At 42.0% G+C, this 14,808-nt stretch overlaps 1 protein-coding gene across 1 annotated transcript in view; it reads left to right on the top strand.

Moving 5' to 3' along the window:
• LOC124804992 (neurobeachin) overlaps positions 1-14,808 on the top strand; it is a 1,009,542-nt gene that overhangs the window by 855,793 nt on the left and 138,941 nt on the right. Inside the window, exon 36 of the mRNA XM_047265386.1 lies at positions 4,555-4,657. Within this exon, the coding sequence (XP_047121342.1) occupies positions 4,555-4,657 (103 nt within the window). The remainder of the gene's footprint in view (positions 1-4,554; positions 4,658-14,808) is intronic.

Here is a 14,808-nt window from a genome sequence, read left to right as displayed (position 1 = left end):
GTCTCCGCGATATCCTTTCTTTCAGGAGTGGTAGTTCTGCAATGTTCGCAGGAGAGCTTCTGTAAAGCTTGGAAGGTAGGAGACGAGGTACTGGCAGAAGTAAAGCAGTGAGGACGGGGCGTGAGTCGTGCTCGGGTAGCTCAGTTGGTTGAGCACTTGCCCGCGAAAGGCAAAGGTCCCGAGTTCGAGTCTCGGTCGGGCACACAGTTTTAATCTTCCAGGAAGTTTCAAGGGTAGATTGGTTTGCTAATTGGTTTGCTGATTGTGGCTGATACTGCATTTACATTCGTACTATTACAAAGTTACTGATCAGGAAATCTAGCGAGACTTGGGTTTTTTTCGGTATCCCTTATGACACGCTTTAGCATTGCGGAACGCCCTTTCACGAAGCTAATTTTTGCATCTTTTCGTAAGATTAGTGCAAACACATGCTCTCTTGGCTGCTTTGTCCTCAGCTGTAAACAGACACTTGCCTTAATTCCGATACACAAGCGATTAGCAACGGTGTGTGCGAATCTTTAGCCTCGGCCCAATTTTTGTGTTTCATCATTGCAATCTTGAGGGATACGAGTTCAGCGTCTCCGTGCGAATTGGAGTGTCATCGAAACTCGGTGTTGCTTGCATTCAGTGCTATATATTTAAAATTCGGAGCGGATGTTTGTCTGTTAACCCACCATGAAAGTAAAAAGAAAAATGGGATTGTATTATAATGTATTGATTGTATGGAACTGGGGACCTAGAAACGACGGAGAAGCTTCGTCCTCGCCGTAGCCCGCAGTGGTACACAACCCCACAACAGGTTACAGCAGTCCACTAACCACACCGCCGCCCCACACCGAACCCAGGCTTATTGTGCGGTTTACGCGTACGTTGAGACGGTGTTTGCGCAGCAATCGCCGACACAGGGTAACAAAGGCGGAATAAGGGGAACCACCAGCCCGCGTTCGCCGAGGCGGATGGAAAACCACCTTAAAAACCATCCACAGACCGGCGGGCACACCAGACCTCGACACTAATCCGCCGGGCGGATTCTTGGCGGTCCGGGAAGCAGTCCGTTAGAGCGCACGGCTAGCCGGGCGGGCAAATTGGGTTTATTTACCCTGTATACTCAGGATCATAATGGTTTTGATGTCAGTGCTTTCACTATTAAATGTCAAAAATTTACAACTTATTGTGAAAATTTTTGTGGTGTAATAGATACGTTTAGCCATATTCCGGTGTTAAAGTGATTAACCAGTTTCAGTTTTAAAAAAGGAAGGTAATTCGATTTATAAGTTACACTTGTGTTTGAAATAGAGGCGTATACGAGACTGTACTGGTAACATCTCAAAATGATATTGGAAGCTGGTTGAAAACAAACAGTGAACATACGTACGTAAAGACAACACAAACAGCGATTAGATTGCATTTCTCAGTACTCTAAAGAAACTTTCGCTTAGTAATCTCATCCATTGGAAACTCTTATTTAATGTTAGCTACTTTTGTGTATTAAAAATTCAACTCTTCATATAAAATTATGAAAACATCCTTCATTATGATTTGTGTAATTTCTCGCAGTAGTAAGAAAAATATACTCATTGAGAGCAAACTTGTTTCTCAAATGTAGCGTATCTATACAGAAGAATTACTTTTACTGTATTTCTTTGGTGACACAGATTGTTTATTTTCAGTGTTTTGGTTCTTTAGTTTGTTGACTGTATATGTGCAAGAGAACAAACAGCTAATAGAGGAATTTCGCCATGGGGAGCTAGTAAAGCAGATCCTCACAATACGTAGGCATTTTTTACCGTTGTAGTTTGTCTTTCGTAGCGCACATATGTTTTTACGTTTATACAACAACACTAGATCACACAAGTGCAACTACTTTACGAAGTCCTGGCAGAAACCCTGACGTTGGAACTTTCGCTCCGAAATACGTATCGAAAATTAAGAGACCATGTTGTGAATGTCGTCAGAATTCCTCAGTAGAACAGACGGCCGGCTGCGTCAGAAAACTGCTGATAGTAAAGTGTAATGCAGTTTTCATTCCGTAGTATGTTCTAGGAGTAGTACACTATGTGATCAAAAGTATCCGGACACCCACAAAAACATACGTTTTTCATCTTAGGTGCATTGTGCTGCCACCTACAGCCAGGTACTCCATATTAGCGACCTCAGCAATCATTAGACATCGCGAGACAGCAGAATCGGGCGCTCCGCGGAAATCACGGACTTCGCATGTGGTCAGGTGATTGGGTGTCACTTGTGTCATACGTCTGTACGCGAGATTTCCACACTCCTACATATCCGTACGTCCACGTTTTCCGATGTGATAGTGAAGTGGAAACGTTAAGGGACACGTACGGCACAAAAGCGTACAGGCTGACCTCGTCTGTTGACTGACAGAGACCGCCGACAGTTGAAGAGGGTCGTAATGTGTAATAGGCAGAAATCTATCCAGACCATCACACAGGAATTCCAAACTGCGTCAGAATCCACTGCAAGTACTATGACAGCTAGGCAGGAGGTGAGAAAGCTTGGATTTCATGGTCGAACGACTGCTCATAAGCCACACATCACGCCGTACATGCCGAACGACGCCTCGCTTGGTGTAAGAAGCGTAACCGGCCAGTGTGGCCGAGCGGTTCTAGGCGCTTCAGTCGGGATCCGCGCGACCGCTACGGACGCAGGTTCGAATCCTGCCTCGGGCATGGATGTGTGTGATGTCCTTACGCTAATTAGGTTTAAGTAGTCCTAAGTTCTAGGGGACTGATGACCTCCGCTGTTAAGTCCCATAGTGCTCAGAGCCATTTGAAACATTTTTTTCATTTTTGAAACATTGGATGATTGAACAGTGGAAAACCGTTGTGTGGAGTGACGAATCATGGTACACAATGTGTCGATCCAATGGCAGGGTGTGGGTACGGCGAATGCCTGGTGAAAGTCGTCTGCCAGCGTGTGTAGTACAAACAGTAAAATTCGGAGGCGGTGGTGTTACGCTGTGGTCGTATTTCTCATGGAGGGGGCTTGCACTCTTCATATTTTGTGTGACACAATCACAGCACAGGCCTACATTGATGTTTTAAGCACCTTTTTGCTTCCCACTGTTGAAGAGAAATTCGGGGATGGCGATTGCATCTTTCAGCACGATCGAGCACCTGTTCATAATGTACGGCCTGTGCCGGAGTGGTTACACGACAATAACATCCCTGAAATGGACTGGCCTGCACAGAGTTCTGACCTGAATGGTATAGAACACCTTTGGGATGTTTTGGCACGCCGATTTCATGCCAGGCCTCACCGACCGACATCGATACCTCTCCTCAGTGCAGCACTCTGTGAAGAATGGACTGCCATTCCCCAAGAAACCTTCCAGCACCTGATTGCACGTATGCCTGTGGAAGTTGTCATCAAGGCTGAGGTTGGGCCAACACCATATTTTGAATTCCAGCATTACAGATAGAAGGCGCCAGGAACTTGTAAGTCATTTTCAACCAGGTGTCCAGATACTTTTGATCACATAATGTATGTGGATGGTGCTGCCAATTGATAATGTTTGTGTGTTATGAATGTAAGTGAAAATCGAAGAAATGAGAAAACTGTATCGTCCCCTTGCCAATATTCTGCTTGAAGGGGAAAAATTCCCAGTTAATGAACTGTTGGAAAAAGTGCAAAACTGGACTGATTTTTCAGTTTGTGTCAGTATATCACCAGCAGACTGTACTGATCAACAAATCACACACAGGGGATATCTTTTTTTGTTAATGAACGGCTTCTTAGGGTGTCGTTATGAGTTACGCGCATAAGAAGTCTGTAAAATTCTAAGAATAGTTAACAATGGTACCCCAGTTACATTCCAGTGGCGTGTTTTAATAAAAGTTTTTAAGCCATCTACGCGCAGCTTCGTTCATACTTGATGGCTTGTCTGCAGTGACCGGCCAATTTAGTTGAGCATTACATTTTTCCCGGCGTAGTGTCGTCTGGAACATCTACTAGAATAAAATATTTGCTTTAGCTTACAGTCGCATTTTTTTTTATTCTGACTACTGGCTACAGGTTTCGATACCAAGTACCATCATCAGACCATCTCCTGGCGCGCAGCGTTCCTGCTTACTTCCCAATGAGTATGACGAGCGCGCGCCAGAAGAGAGGAAAGTAGAGAGCGTCCAATTCGTTAGCTGTCATAAAACTGTTATATCAAAGACGAGGAAATTTTTGTACTGGTTGTTGTTATTCATTTCAGAACTTTTCGGGTATGTCGGGCTCATAATTCATAAACGACTGATTAAAAGGAATATGTTCATTAACAAAAGTAGAAGATACTGAACGTAAGATCTTTTTACCCTCAAAGTAGTCGGCCGTGTGCTTAAACACATTCCGTAATGTATACGTAAATGTAATATGAATTAATAAATAAAGACTGCAAGCAGTTCCAGTTCTTCTATTAGCGAACTCTGTTCTGTGGGGAAAATTTTAGCAGCAGCTAAGGCGGCTCTACGGCCATTTAATGAGTAAGTGTTCTCCGTGAATCCCGTTTGCTCCTCACTGACATGTGCCTGATTTTCTCTGTTGCAGCGTCCATCATGTTCGCATTTCCGGACCAGGCGACGGTCAAAAAGGTGATCAAGGCGCTGCCCAGGGTCGGAGTTGGCATCAAGTACGGCATCCCGCAGACCAGGTGAGCGCACAAGCCAGCGCAACTTTCTGTTACCCACTCGACAGCTGCCCGCCGAAGCAGTACCGCTTTTCAAAGTGTTGCGGTTATTACGCTTGTGAGTCTTATTTCTTTCCGTCTTATCCACTGGCTATTATAAGGCGTCATTCAGATAATAAGCAAGTCTTCACGTGTTTTCAGTTATGGATTTCTTTTCAGTGTTCAATTCTTTAAGTTTAATTTCACATCGGGCCCCACGCTCTAGGCTTTAACAGTCAGAAAGAAACAGGAACCGTACATTTTGAAGTTTTTCACCTGTGCTGATTTCGAAGAAATTGATCGTGAAGCACAGTAGAGTTCTTGTTTCATGTCTGGAGAGTGCGGATCATTCCTTTGCTGTATGATTAACAGCTTGGAAGAAATATGTTCGCATGAAGCGTGAGGCTGTGTTAGGGAGAAAGTAGGGTTACAAATAAAGAAGGTAAAGCGAGTAACGATCCTGTCGTAGTGTAGGATAGTATGACGGAGCTTAAAAGAACTTAATGATGCTATAAGTATATTTTTTCGCCACCACTGTAAAACTGTAGCTTTGAATCTGGAGGCCATTGTACTTACACTTCGTAAATTGCTTAGAAGAGAAGTGCAAAATGGAATCAACGAGAGGGAAATTAAAAAAAAAAAGTTTTAGTGCACTGAGCGCAAAGGATGCAATGAAAAGATTTACTAATTAAAACATCTATCAACAAACTTGTAATAGGTTGCCTCATAAAATTGAACGGCTGCTACTATGTTAATTCCAGCCCTCAATAATAACACACTGCATTACATCAGAATTCAAAATCTCGTTATAAAACAAATTTGTGTTAGTCTTTGGCATTAAAATTTAATAATAACGCTTGCAGGGTGTCCCTCGGCAATGCATTTCAGTATGTACACACATGAATGCCACCGAACCAGTCGAACTCTTTAAACGATTTAAATTTGCGAATATTAGTCCTATACCTACCGAAGGTGAATTCGGAAGATAAGGGCGTAAACTCATGATGTTTTCATCCTGCAACTTTTTCTGTTGTTGACTTGCTAACATTGGTATCACCATACAAATACAACTGAGGTTTACGTACCCTCGCATTCCGAAACAACATACTAAACGACGACATGTCTCGTATCCTATCAGAATAATCACGCTGTGTGACTGGAACAGCCAGAAACAGAGAGAAATGAAAAGGTTCAAAGTACTTTTCGACGGAACTCTGTCGGTCCCAATGAACAATAAGAAACTGGTCCGTATAATCAATGAAATACATCCTTTTCGTCCAACGACACATCCTCGGTATGAGGATAGTGTAGATTCATTAGTTTGTTGTATGATTCCCAGCTGCTTTGGTTATAAAAACTGAAACGTTGTCGCGCGAACGACATGGCTGGACATCAGATAATGCAGTGACAGTACCGAATGTTTGTCAGAGTTCCTTGTGCAAGCGGTTAACACGCAATCCAGCAAAAAAATTAAGATATGCGTGTAAGTGCATTGGACTGCCCGGTAATGAAGGCGCTCCCGATTTTGCTGGGTTAATGACTAGTCACTTTGAACACATACAGCTCCTACTCGCTCACTAAACCAGACCACTCGCCTGACACATCCGCACCCCGCTAAACACGTGCCAGTCCTTCTAGACTTTGCGTATTGGTGACTCCGTTGATCACTGTAAGGGTCACTGACTACCGACTTCAAAAAAAGTTTTCTACACCGCAACTTGGCGCTTATACTCTGGATAGCCGCTGGCCAACTGCTACATCTCGCGAGCTACCAAGAGTTCCCAAAACTGTTTTACCGTTCAGAGCATTCAGCCAGTCAGCCTGGAGAGCAGGATACAGGTATTCTCAGTGGCCTATCTCTCCTGATAGCATTCCACTGGAACGCGCTGCTAAGGCGGATTAGGGAACGACCAACCCATAAGCTCTAGGCTGGACAAGGTGCCTGCCACTGAATGTCAGAACGTGGCTCCTGTGCCCCTAACACCATGACGTGGGCGTGAATCATACGTTACGGTGTTATTTCCATATGAGTTTTGGCTAAAAATAAAGTCTGATTTTTAACAGACAAACAGCGCGTCCCTCAGTTCCGACCCTACACTGCCGAGATAGGCGACATCCCTCGTCTGCATTCCCCACTACACGTTCACCTGCCGAAACGTCAGTCGAGGCGTGAGTTCCGTTTGTGTCAGACCGCGTGTCCTCAGGCCGTCGAGAAAATGCTTACAGTTCTGAAAGAATAACGGATTAATGTGAAATTTGTAGTGAAACTCGGGAAGTCCACCACAGCGGCGCATTCTTTGTTCAAACAAGTGTAGGGTGAGGACTGTCTTTCGCGCATGCAAGTTTTTGCGCGGTCTGAAGACGGACGAGAAGAGACTGAAGATGCACACGTCCAGGGTGACCCTCAATGTCAACAACAGCCGAAAACATTGAAAAATTGGAGATTTAATCCGACAAGAGCGACCGTCCAATATTCGTACGATTCCTGATGTAAGAATCGACAGAGAAACATTTCGGTAGATTTTACATGAACATTTTCACATGAGAAAATTGTGTTCAAAAATGGTACCCAACAACCTGACTCTAGAACAAAGACTGTTGAATGAATAATTTCACAGGCGTGTTGAAAACTATCAAAAAGGATTCTAAATTTCCTGGGAAAATAATATTTGATGAATCGTGGTTTTTCACTTATGATTCGTCAATCAGTGCATTGGGAGAGCTCCAAGTCACCAAAACTGAAGAAAGCTCTAATGTCAAAATAAATATTCAATGATCATTGAATTTTTGGAGATCTGTAAGGCTGTGTACGTGAATTGGGTGTCTGGAAATCGAACTGTAAATTAGGAGTTTATCTTGGAAGTCCTGTCTATGCTCTGGGAATGAGAAAGAAGAAAATTGTGAAAAAACAACACACGGATTCTGCATCAGGACAACGCCGTGCACCATGCTGCATTGGTTGTCAAGTCATTTCTGCTAAGCGTGGGATCCCTGTGTCTGAACTTCCATCCTACGCACCAGATGTTGCTCCTTTTGACCTTTTTCTGTTGCCAACAATGGTATATGCATTGAAAGGAACGAGATTCGAGACGCAAGAAGTCGTGAAAGAAAAAGCGACGGAGATCTTGAAAATGTTTCCGGAAGATAAATTCAAAAACTGCCTTGAGCAGTGGAAAAATCACGTGGAACGGAGTAAGGATTCTGGAGAGGGGGAGTATCTGTAAAAGAATTACGTAAAAGCTGTTAAATTAAATAATCTAGTATTCTTAATCCTGATATTTTTTATCCATACGCTGTATTGCGTTGTTGAGAAACTCATGCTGTATTGCGTCGTTGAGAAACTGATGCTTGGATCGTCGCCATTAGGTACTTATGTAAGAATTTTATCTTCATTATTTAGGTGTGAGATCTGTAAAAATATAAATTCTACTCGGAATGTATCCGCGAAGTAAATGAGAGAACAGAGGTACGGAAACAGGAGGGACGATTTCCGCGCCGATGGCGCTGGTTGCGCCGCAGTGCGCGCGTCTTGAGATTAAACACGGGCGTCCGCTGTTTGGCAGCGCCGGTTAGTGCGGCTGTCCCTGGGAGTTACGCGAAGCCCCGCCGCCTTCCATCGCTCACGAGGAGAATACGGCATGTGTCATAACCAGATTTCCCAGAAACTTAGCTCAGTGGAAGAGGGGCCAAAATAAACGAACACAAATCTCGTCTTATCCGTAAATACTTGACCGTTTCGAGGTATTTTCCAGGTACTTTATAAGCCATTTACCGCGCAATATCCTCAAAGGAAATAGTGGCACAGTCGTTAATTCTGCGCCCCTGTTCTAAACTCGATTATTACTTTTATTTTTGTACTTCATTTATGCGTCATATTCCGTCGAAAATTAATACACGGATTTTTTCGAGTGTATATTAATATAACGTTGTCTTTATTCGTCTTCTAATTGTAAACTATATTAAAACATTACAGAATTTTTTTAAAAATTTTTTCGGTAGAATTTCTGTAGCGTATCTTGTTTAATAATCAACTGCAAGCGCCAGCTTTCGGAAAACTGATCCGTTATGCATGGTTTGTTCAAAAAACTGTTCAAATGTGTGTGAAAACTTATGTGATTTTACTGCTAAGGCCATCAGTCCCTAAGCTTACACACTACTTAACCTAAATTATCCTGAGGACAAACACACACACCCAGGCCCGAGGGAGGACTCGACCCTCCGCCGGGACCAGCCGCACAGTCCATGACTGCAGCGCCTGAGACCGCTCGGCTAATCCTGCGCGGCTCCATGGTTCGCACGAAATTATTGCCACCGCTGAAATATTCAGCGTTCTTAACGGCATTTAGTTCCCGGGTTAGATTCATATGAAGAAATGTCATTGTGGCAGACCTGCTTCCCGCGACGCTCGTAGTGTTCGCAGTAGCTGTGTTTCAAATGTTTCTGTGATCGGTATCATGCACGGGGATGCACCAAATCATCCCGAAGAATGAACATATGAATGAAATAAGAATTGGTATCCTTATGAAATATCAGAAAATGACAATGTAAAAAGACTGCAACACTTCAAAGTACCATTCACACACATGACACTTATTGTGAAATTCAGTTGTAATTCTACAATTGATATAACGCACTTTTATCCGCTAACTTGATCAGAAACATCCGTGTAGTAAACTTCTAAAGACTTGAAACCAATAAAAATAAAATAAAATAAATAGAAACTTTAATAGGGCTCCGAACACGGCGCGCAAAATTAAGAAATGGCGATGCTAACCAATGAACCACCATTTCTTTTGAGGATTTCGTGCGATAAAAGGCACGCAGAGTACTTCGAAAACACCTCGAATCTTTGTCTGTCGTTTTTTAAAGAACGGTCGAGTGTTTCCGGAGACGCTGGGGCACGTGTTCCCTTGTTTTGACTCCTCCTCCACTGAGCGATGTTCCTAGGAAATCGGGTGACGGCACTTGTCGTGTTCTACATCAGAGTAGCGGCGGCTCAGCTTCAAATAAAACGCTCCTCAAACGACTCCTAACGCCTAACTTGGTGTTCCATTTCAACTGTTCTCTAGTTTTCAGAAAAGCCTGCCTTGCTATTGTAGTTCGCATTATATGCCATCTTCACTTGCGTCGTCGTCAGTTATTTTGTCGCTCAAATGGCAAAACTCGTTCACTACTACTTTCCGAGCGTTAATTTCTGCTCTAATTCTCCAGAATTTTTTACTTAATTTGACTTCTATTCAAGAGGCCGTTCGAATTTCTTTTTCCACCTCTCACGGGATTACAGCGTCATTTATTTATTCTCCACCAGATTACATTCCTTTTCGATATTTTCTCTTAATTCCCTTTATAATATCCTCTAAGTAGAGATTGAACATCATTGTCTCACCCCCTCTTCAACAGATTGAACATCATTGTCTCACTCCCTCTTCAACTACAGCCCACATTTCATGTCCTTCGACTGTTACAATTTATTGTAGCCAGGTTTTGATACAAGTTGTAACTAACCTTTTATTCCCTGACTTTTATCTCTTGTAACTTTCGAATTCCAAAAAGCGTATTCCTGTTTACGTTGTTAAAAGAGTTAGCTCAACCCATCAATGATATAAATGTGGGTTTGCCTTCCTTACTCTAATATAAATCGTAATGTCAGTATTGGTTCGCGTGTTCCTTCGTTTCTCCTAAACCGTAAGTGATCTCCCCCAATAGTTGGCTGCTGTTAGTCGTTTCATCTTTCCGTATATAATGTATATTTAGTATTTTACAACGATGAGTCATTAAACTGATAGCTTGGTAATACATACACCTGTTAGTATTTTCGTTCTGTCGTAATGGGAAAATTTCGTTCTTCTTGAAGTCTGAGGGAATTTCGCTTCTCCCATACATGTCGCATAGCAGGTGGAACTATTTTGTCGTGGTTGGTTTTCCCAAAGATTTTAATAATTTTAAGGGAAAACTGGTACGCCAGTTCTATATGGTATTAAAATTTGGTAAATTTTTGCAATAACGAGAACCTCAGCACAACTGGTGATAGAGATGGAACAGCACTGAGCACGAACATTGAAATATCTCCGCTGTAATCTCCATAGACAAAAGGACTCTACTTGCCCAGTGTCTACTTTTTCTGAGACACGATGATGGCGACCAGACCCCTAGCATTCACTGCTGCGACGACCACGAGAACGCGTGAGGGAGTGTCAGTGCACCGTTGCGGGTCAGCACGCTAACACTCACCATCAAAGCGTCACACGTTTGTGTGTTTCACCGCGTACCTGTTTATTCGATCGCTATTACACTCAGAAAGCTCCTGGTCCTGAGATTCGAACTATAGTCCAGCTGCGAAGTAGTCGCTCAATAAAGTTAAGGAGAACTCAGCGGACGCCATTTTAAAAGATAAACAGTGTTTCATCCGGTATGACCAACAGAGGAATTGTTGCAATCGTCACAGTTGGTTTTGTGTATTCCAGAGTGGCATATTCTGAGATTTTGGTTTTGCTTCTGGAATATACAAAATTAACTGTGACGATTGCAATAATTTCTGTATTGAGCAAACCGGACGAAATTTTAACACCAGATTTAAAGAACGTTCCAGGAACAGTGATAGTAATCCATCAAGCTTCCATCTACATCTGAAAACTCAACACCGCAAAGCAGAGAAAATCCAAACTGCGTTACAAATATTACACAAAATACCAAAAGGACTTACTGTGAACATTCTCGAAGAACTGGAACTTTACGTTCATACAAGGAAACATCCACACAAAATTCTAAATGAACACACCGATTTTAATCATAAATACTGTCTAGGAAACTTTATTGGCAGAACACGAAAAGACATAGACAAATGGTAAACGAAACTTACACAGACAATATATAAAATTTAAAGGGAAATAAGAACAACGATGGGTAACACCATCTCTGGCAAGCTGTATATACTTTGTAAACATATAGCATCATAGTAAAGAACTGTCAAAATATCTGACAAAAACGTATTTTTACGTTTAGTAATTACAAGAACTATTATACATACCAAGACATGAGAGAAAGGCTTTACTATAAATGCTATATTGTCGTCACTTCCGACTAGACATACGTACCAGCTCAAATGTAAACGTAAAAGAGCCACAATTTATGTACAGATAATCTTACTAACATTATTTCGCAGGTCACTTGATAATGGCAATAAGCCGAAACAGGCCTGTCATGTAAAAAATATATATATATAAAGACATGTTATCTTATTGCAGTTGGTTTGGAGCATTCATATCCATAATGTCTTATACCGACGTATACTATGCTGCGGGCCCTCTTGAACGTAAAATATTGAGAGAGAAATGATGAAGCAGGATGCAGATTTAAATGTTTTGGATGTAGAATAAGAAACTCTGTAAGATGCGAAGAGGAAAGAAAGATAACATGGCAATGAAAAGCTTTAAAAAATGTGAACCCTTGGATGGGCAGCTAAGGAAAACTTAGGTGAAGTGTTTCTTGTGGAAAGTTGCCTCATGCAAGGTGAACTCGAACTCGCCAACATAATTCCGTAGGTTATTCTTAGGGATACTTTGTGAGCATTTTGGTACAAGGGACCTGTGGACTCAGCCCTCTCGTTACACAGTTATTGTTTTTCGTTTGAATTCTTATCCCCATTTATGTTTGTAGCTTTATTGCACTCGAAATATCTGCACAACAGTGCAGATATCGATGGTATGTGTAGTGTGACTTGTGTGAAAACGAACTTGCTCCATATACTGGCGGTACTTGCTGCCATTCAGAACTGAACGGTTCTGTGTCGAGTTTCTTATTATTGTAATATCTCTTTCCTGTGCTCTTCGGTTTGGTTATCGCATTCCAGAAGCTATTCACTGTTGCGAATGTATTTTCACAGAAACAAAAAGGCAATCATAATTGTATTATTATTCTGTAACTAACCATCTCACCATTATACCAAAATAGTTGGAAATTTTCCAGAACATTTTGATTGTGGATTTCAGCTTCGTCCTTTACGAGGCTGAAAAATGGACATTGCAGAAGAGCAGCGACCAGAGAGTTTTAAATGTGAGTCTAGAGAAAGGTAATGTGGCTCAGCTGAAAAGACAAAGTAGTGATTGTGGATGTACAAGAAAGGGTGAACGAGAAGGAGAGAGATAATAAAGACAATGAAGCGTTTAAAAAAGTCATGACCAAGTAGGTGTGGCTACATGGTCCCACGCCGAACCTGCAAAATAAATAAATAAAAGTGACATTCATTTGCATTGGTGTGCTGGTATTGTCATTCCAGTACAGTTACAAACAACAAGCCATAGTTTCTAAGATTCAAGATGATTATCACTTCAACTTGAGTAAACATTTATGAGATGGTTGTGTGAGGAGCATCGAAGCGAATAAAAGTTTTCTCAAAAAGAGGAATCTGCTAGCGGTAAAGTAACCTAGAAGTGAGAAAGAATTTGTCGAAGCTGTGCCTGTTAAGGCGCGGGTGTGGGTAAAGCAAACGAGGACATTCGGAGAAAAAGAAATAATTAAACTTTGAGCATTTGAAATGTTTCGTTACGAGAGAAAGTAAAAAGAAAAAGTGAAATGATAAACTATGAAAAAAGTGAAATGATAAAATATGAAATGTTGTAGTCCAAGCAAAAGTAAAAAAAGAAGAAAGAGAAGAAGAAGAAGAAGAACAACAACAACAGCAACAAGTTTGTGGGATAGCTGTGGCCAGGACAATTATGTGGTACAGGTAAGGTGGTACGAGATATTGAGCAATTCCTCTCTGTTTTGAATGGGTCGTAATTTGTTTACGGTGCGACCTATTTTTTTAAACTTACATTACACACTCATTACTGTGCTTCTGCTTAACATGACATATATCGTCGTAAGCCCCTGAACAGGTAGCATACTTTCTCAAACGATCTGGCACCTTTGCGACTGCTAAATACGGGATATGTTGCACCATCAGCATAAATTACAGTGCTCTAGTCCTACAGACAAATTACTGGCCACTTACGAACTTACAGTATTTCCAGGTACCAACCGCCATTTACTATTGGGGACAGAGAGAGAAAACGAAGTTTCGAAAATGAGGAATGTAGCTTGGTACTTTTCTGTAGCTTCTCAACACAAAAGTATATATTGACACTTGTCCAGAAATTAATCTATGGCCGAAAAATGGTGTCAAACTCTTGCGACCATTCCCAGATCATTCTAGCATTCTCCTTCAAGTAGTCGTAGTTTTCCGGTACAATTTCTAGACGTAGTGTGTCTTTTGTTGCTTGGAACAGAGATACTATTTTATGATTATGTTAGACGACTTTTGTGGGATGTGACAGAATGTAGTGGGACAACGTTCGTATGGGCCCACTATCCATTGTTGCCAAATTTATTCAAGATTGCAGCAATAGATATGGCAATGTTGCAGTGACATCATGGCAGGAGGTTCAAGTTTTGGCAGGGAAAAAAGTCATTTGGGCTGCCTCCACCAACCTAAGTCATCCGACCGCCACCTCTTCCTTGGAACTGGCGATAAAAGGACTCAGCCTGTGCAGGATAGGATGGACATAAGTCTTTATTCTGTAGGCAGTCTTTATTTAAACAATTTGAGGCAGTAGCTCCATCCAATATGCCCACCACGAGGTTTGGAGTCCAACAGACCTAGTACACAGTACTGCCACCAGAGGGCGCTTTCATCCCATGGCGGTCTGTGGAAAAAATGGCGGTAAAAGGACTCAGCATGCGCTGGGCTGCTGGCAAGAGGAAGGAGTGTACTTCATTTATTTCGGAATAATTTATTTGTGTTTGTATTTCACATAGTTTATTTATTGCACTAATACAAAACACTCTCTCTGACGTGCTTAGGGTCACAATACAAAGCCTGCAGCCCTGCAAACAGTTACCGAAATAATGCAGTACACTGATGTACAGACACGCAAACAACTCTTAAGCTGTCGAAATAAAGCAGTACACAGCATACAGACACAAACGCAACTCGTTAATTTTCAAAAAATAATGCATGTGTAACACTCTGCCAACATCCTCACAACGCTTAAACAGCCAAAAATAATGCAGTGCACAAACACTCACTGTGGCATTCAGTTTTACGGTGCAGTCAAGAGCACTCAAGGACAGATGATGCTTGACGACTTTATACGATG

Source organism: Schistocerca piceifrons, chromosome 7, assembly GCF_021461385.2.
Source record: "Schistocerca piceifrons isolate TAMUIC-IGC-003096 chromosome 7, iqSchPice1.1, whole genome shotgun sequence".
Lineage (NCBI taxonomy): Eukaryota > Metazoa > Arthropoda > Insecta > Orthoptera > Acrididae > Schistocerca > Schistocerca piceifrons.
The sequence above is the reverse complement of the archived record's forward strand: the minus strand, read 5'-3'. Positions and strand labels throughout refer to the sequence as shown.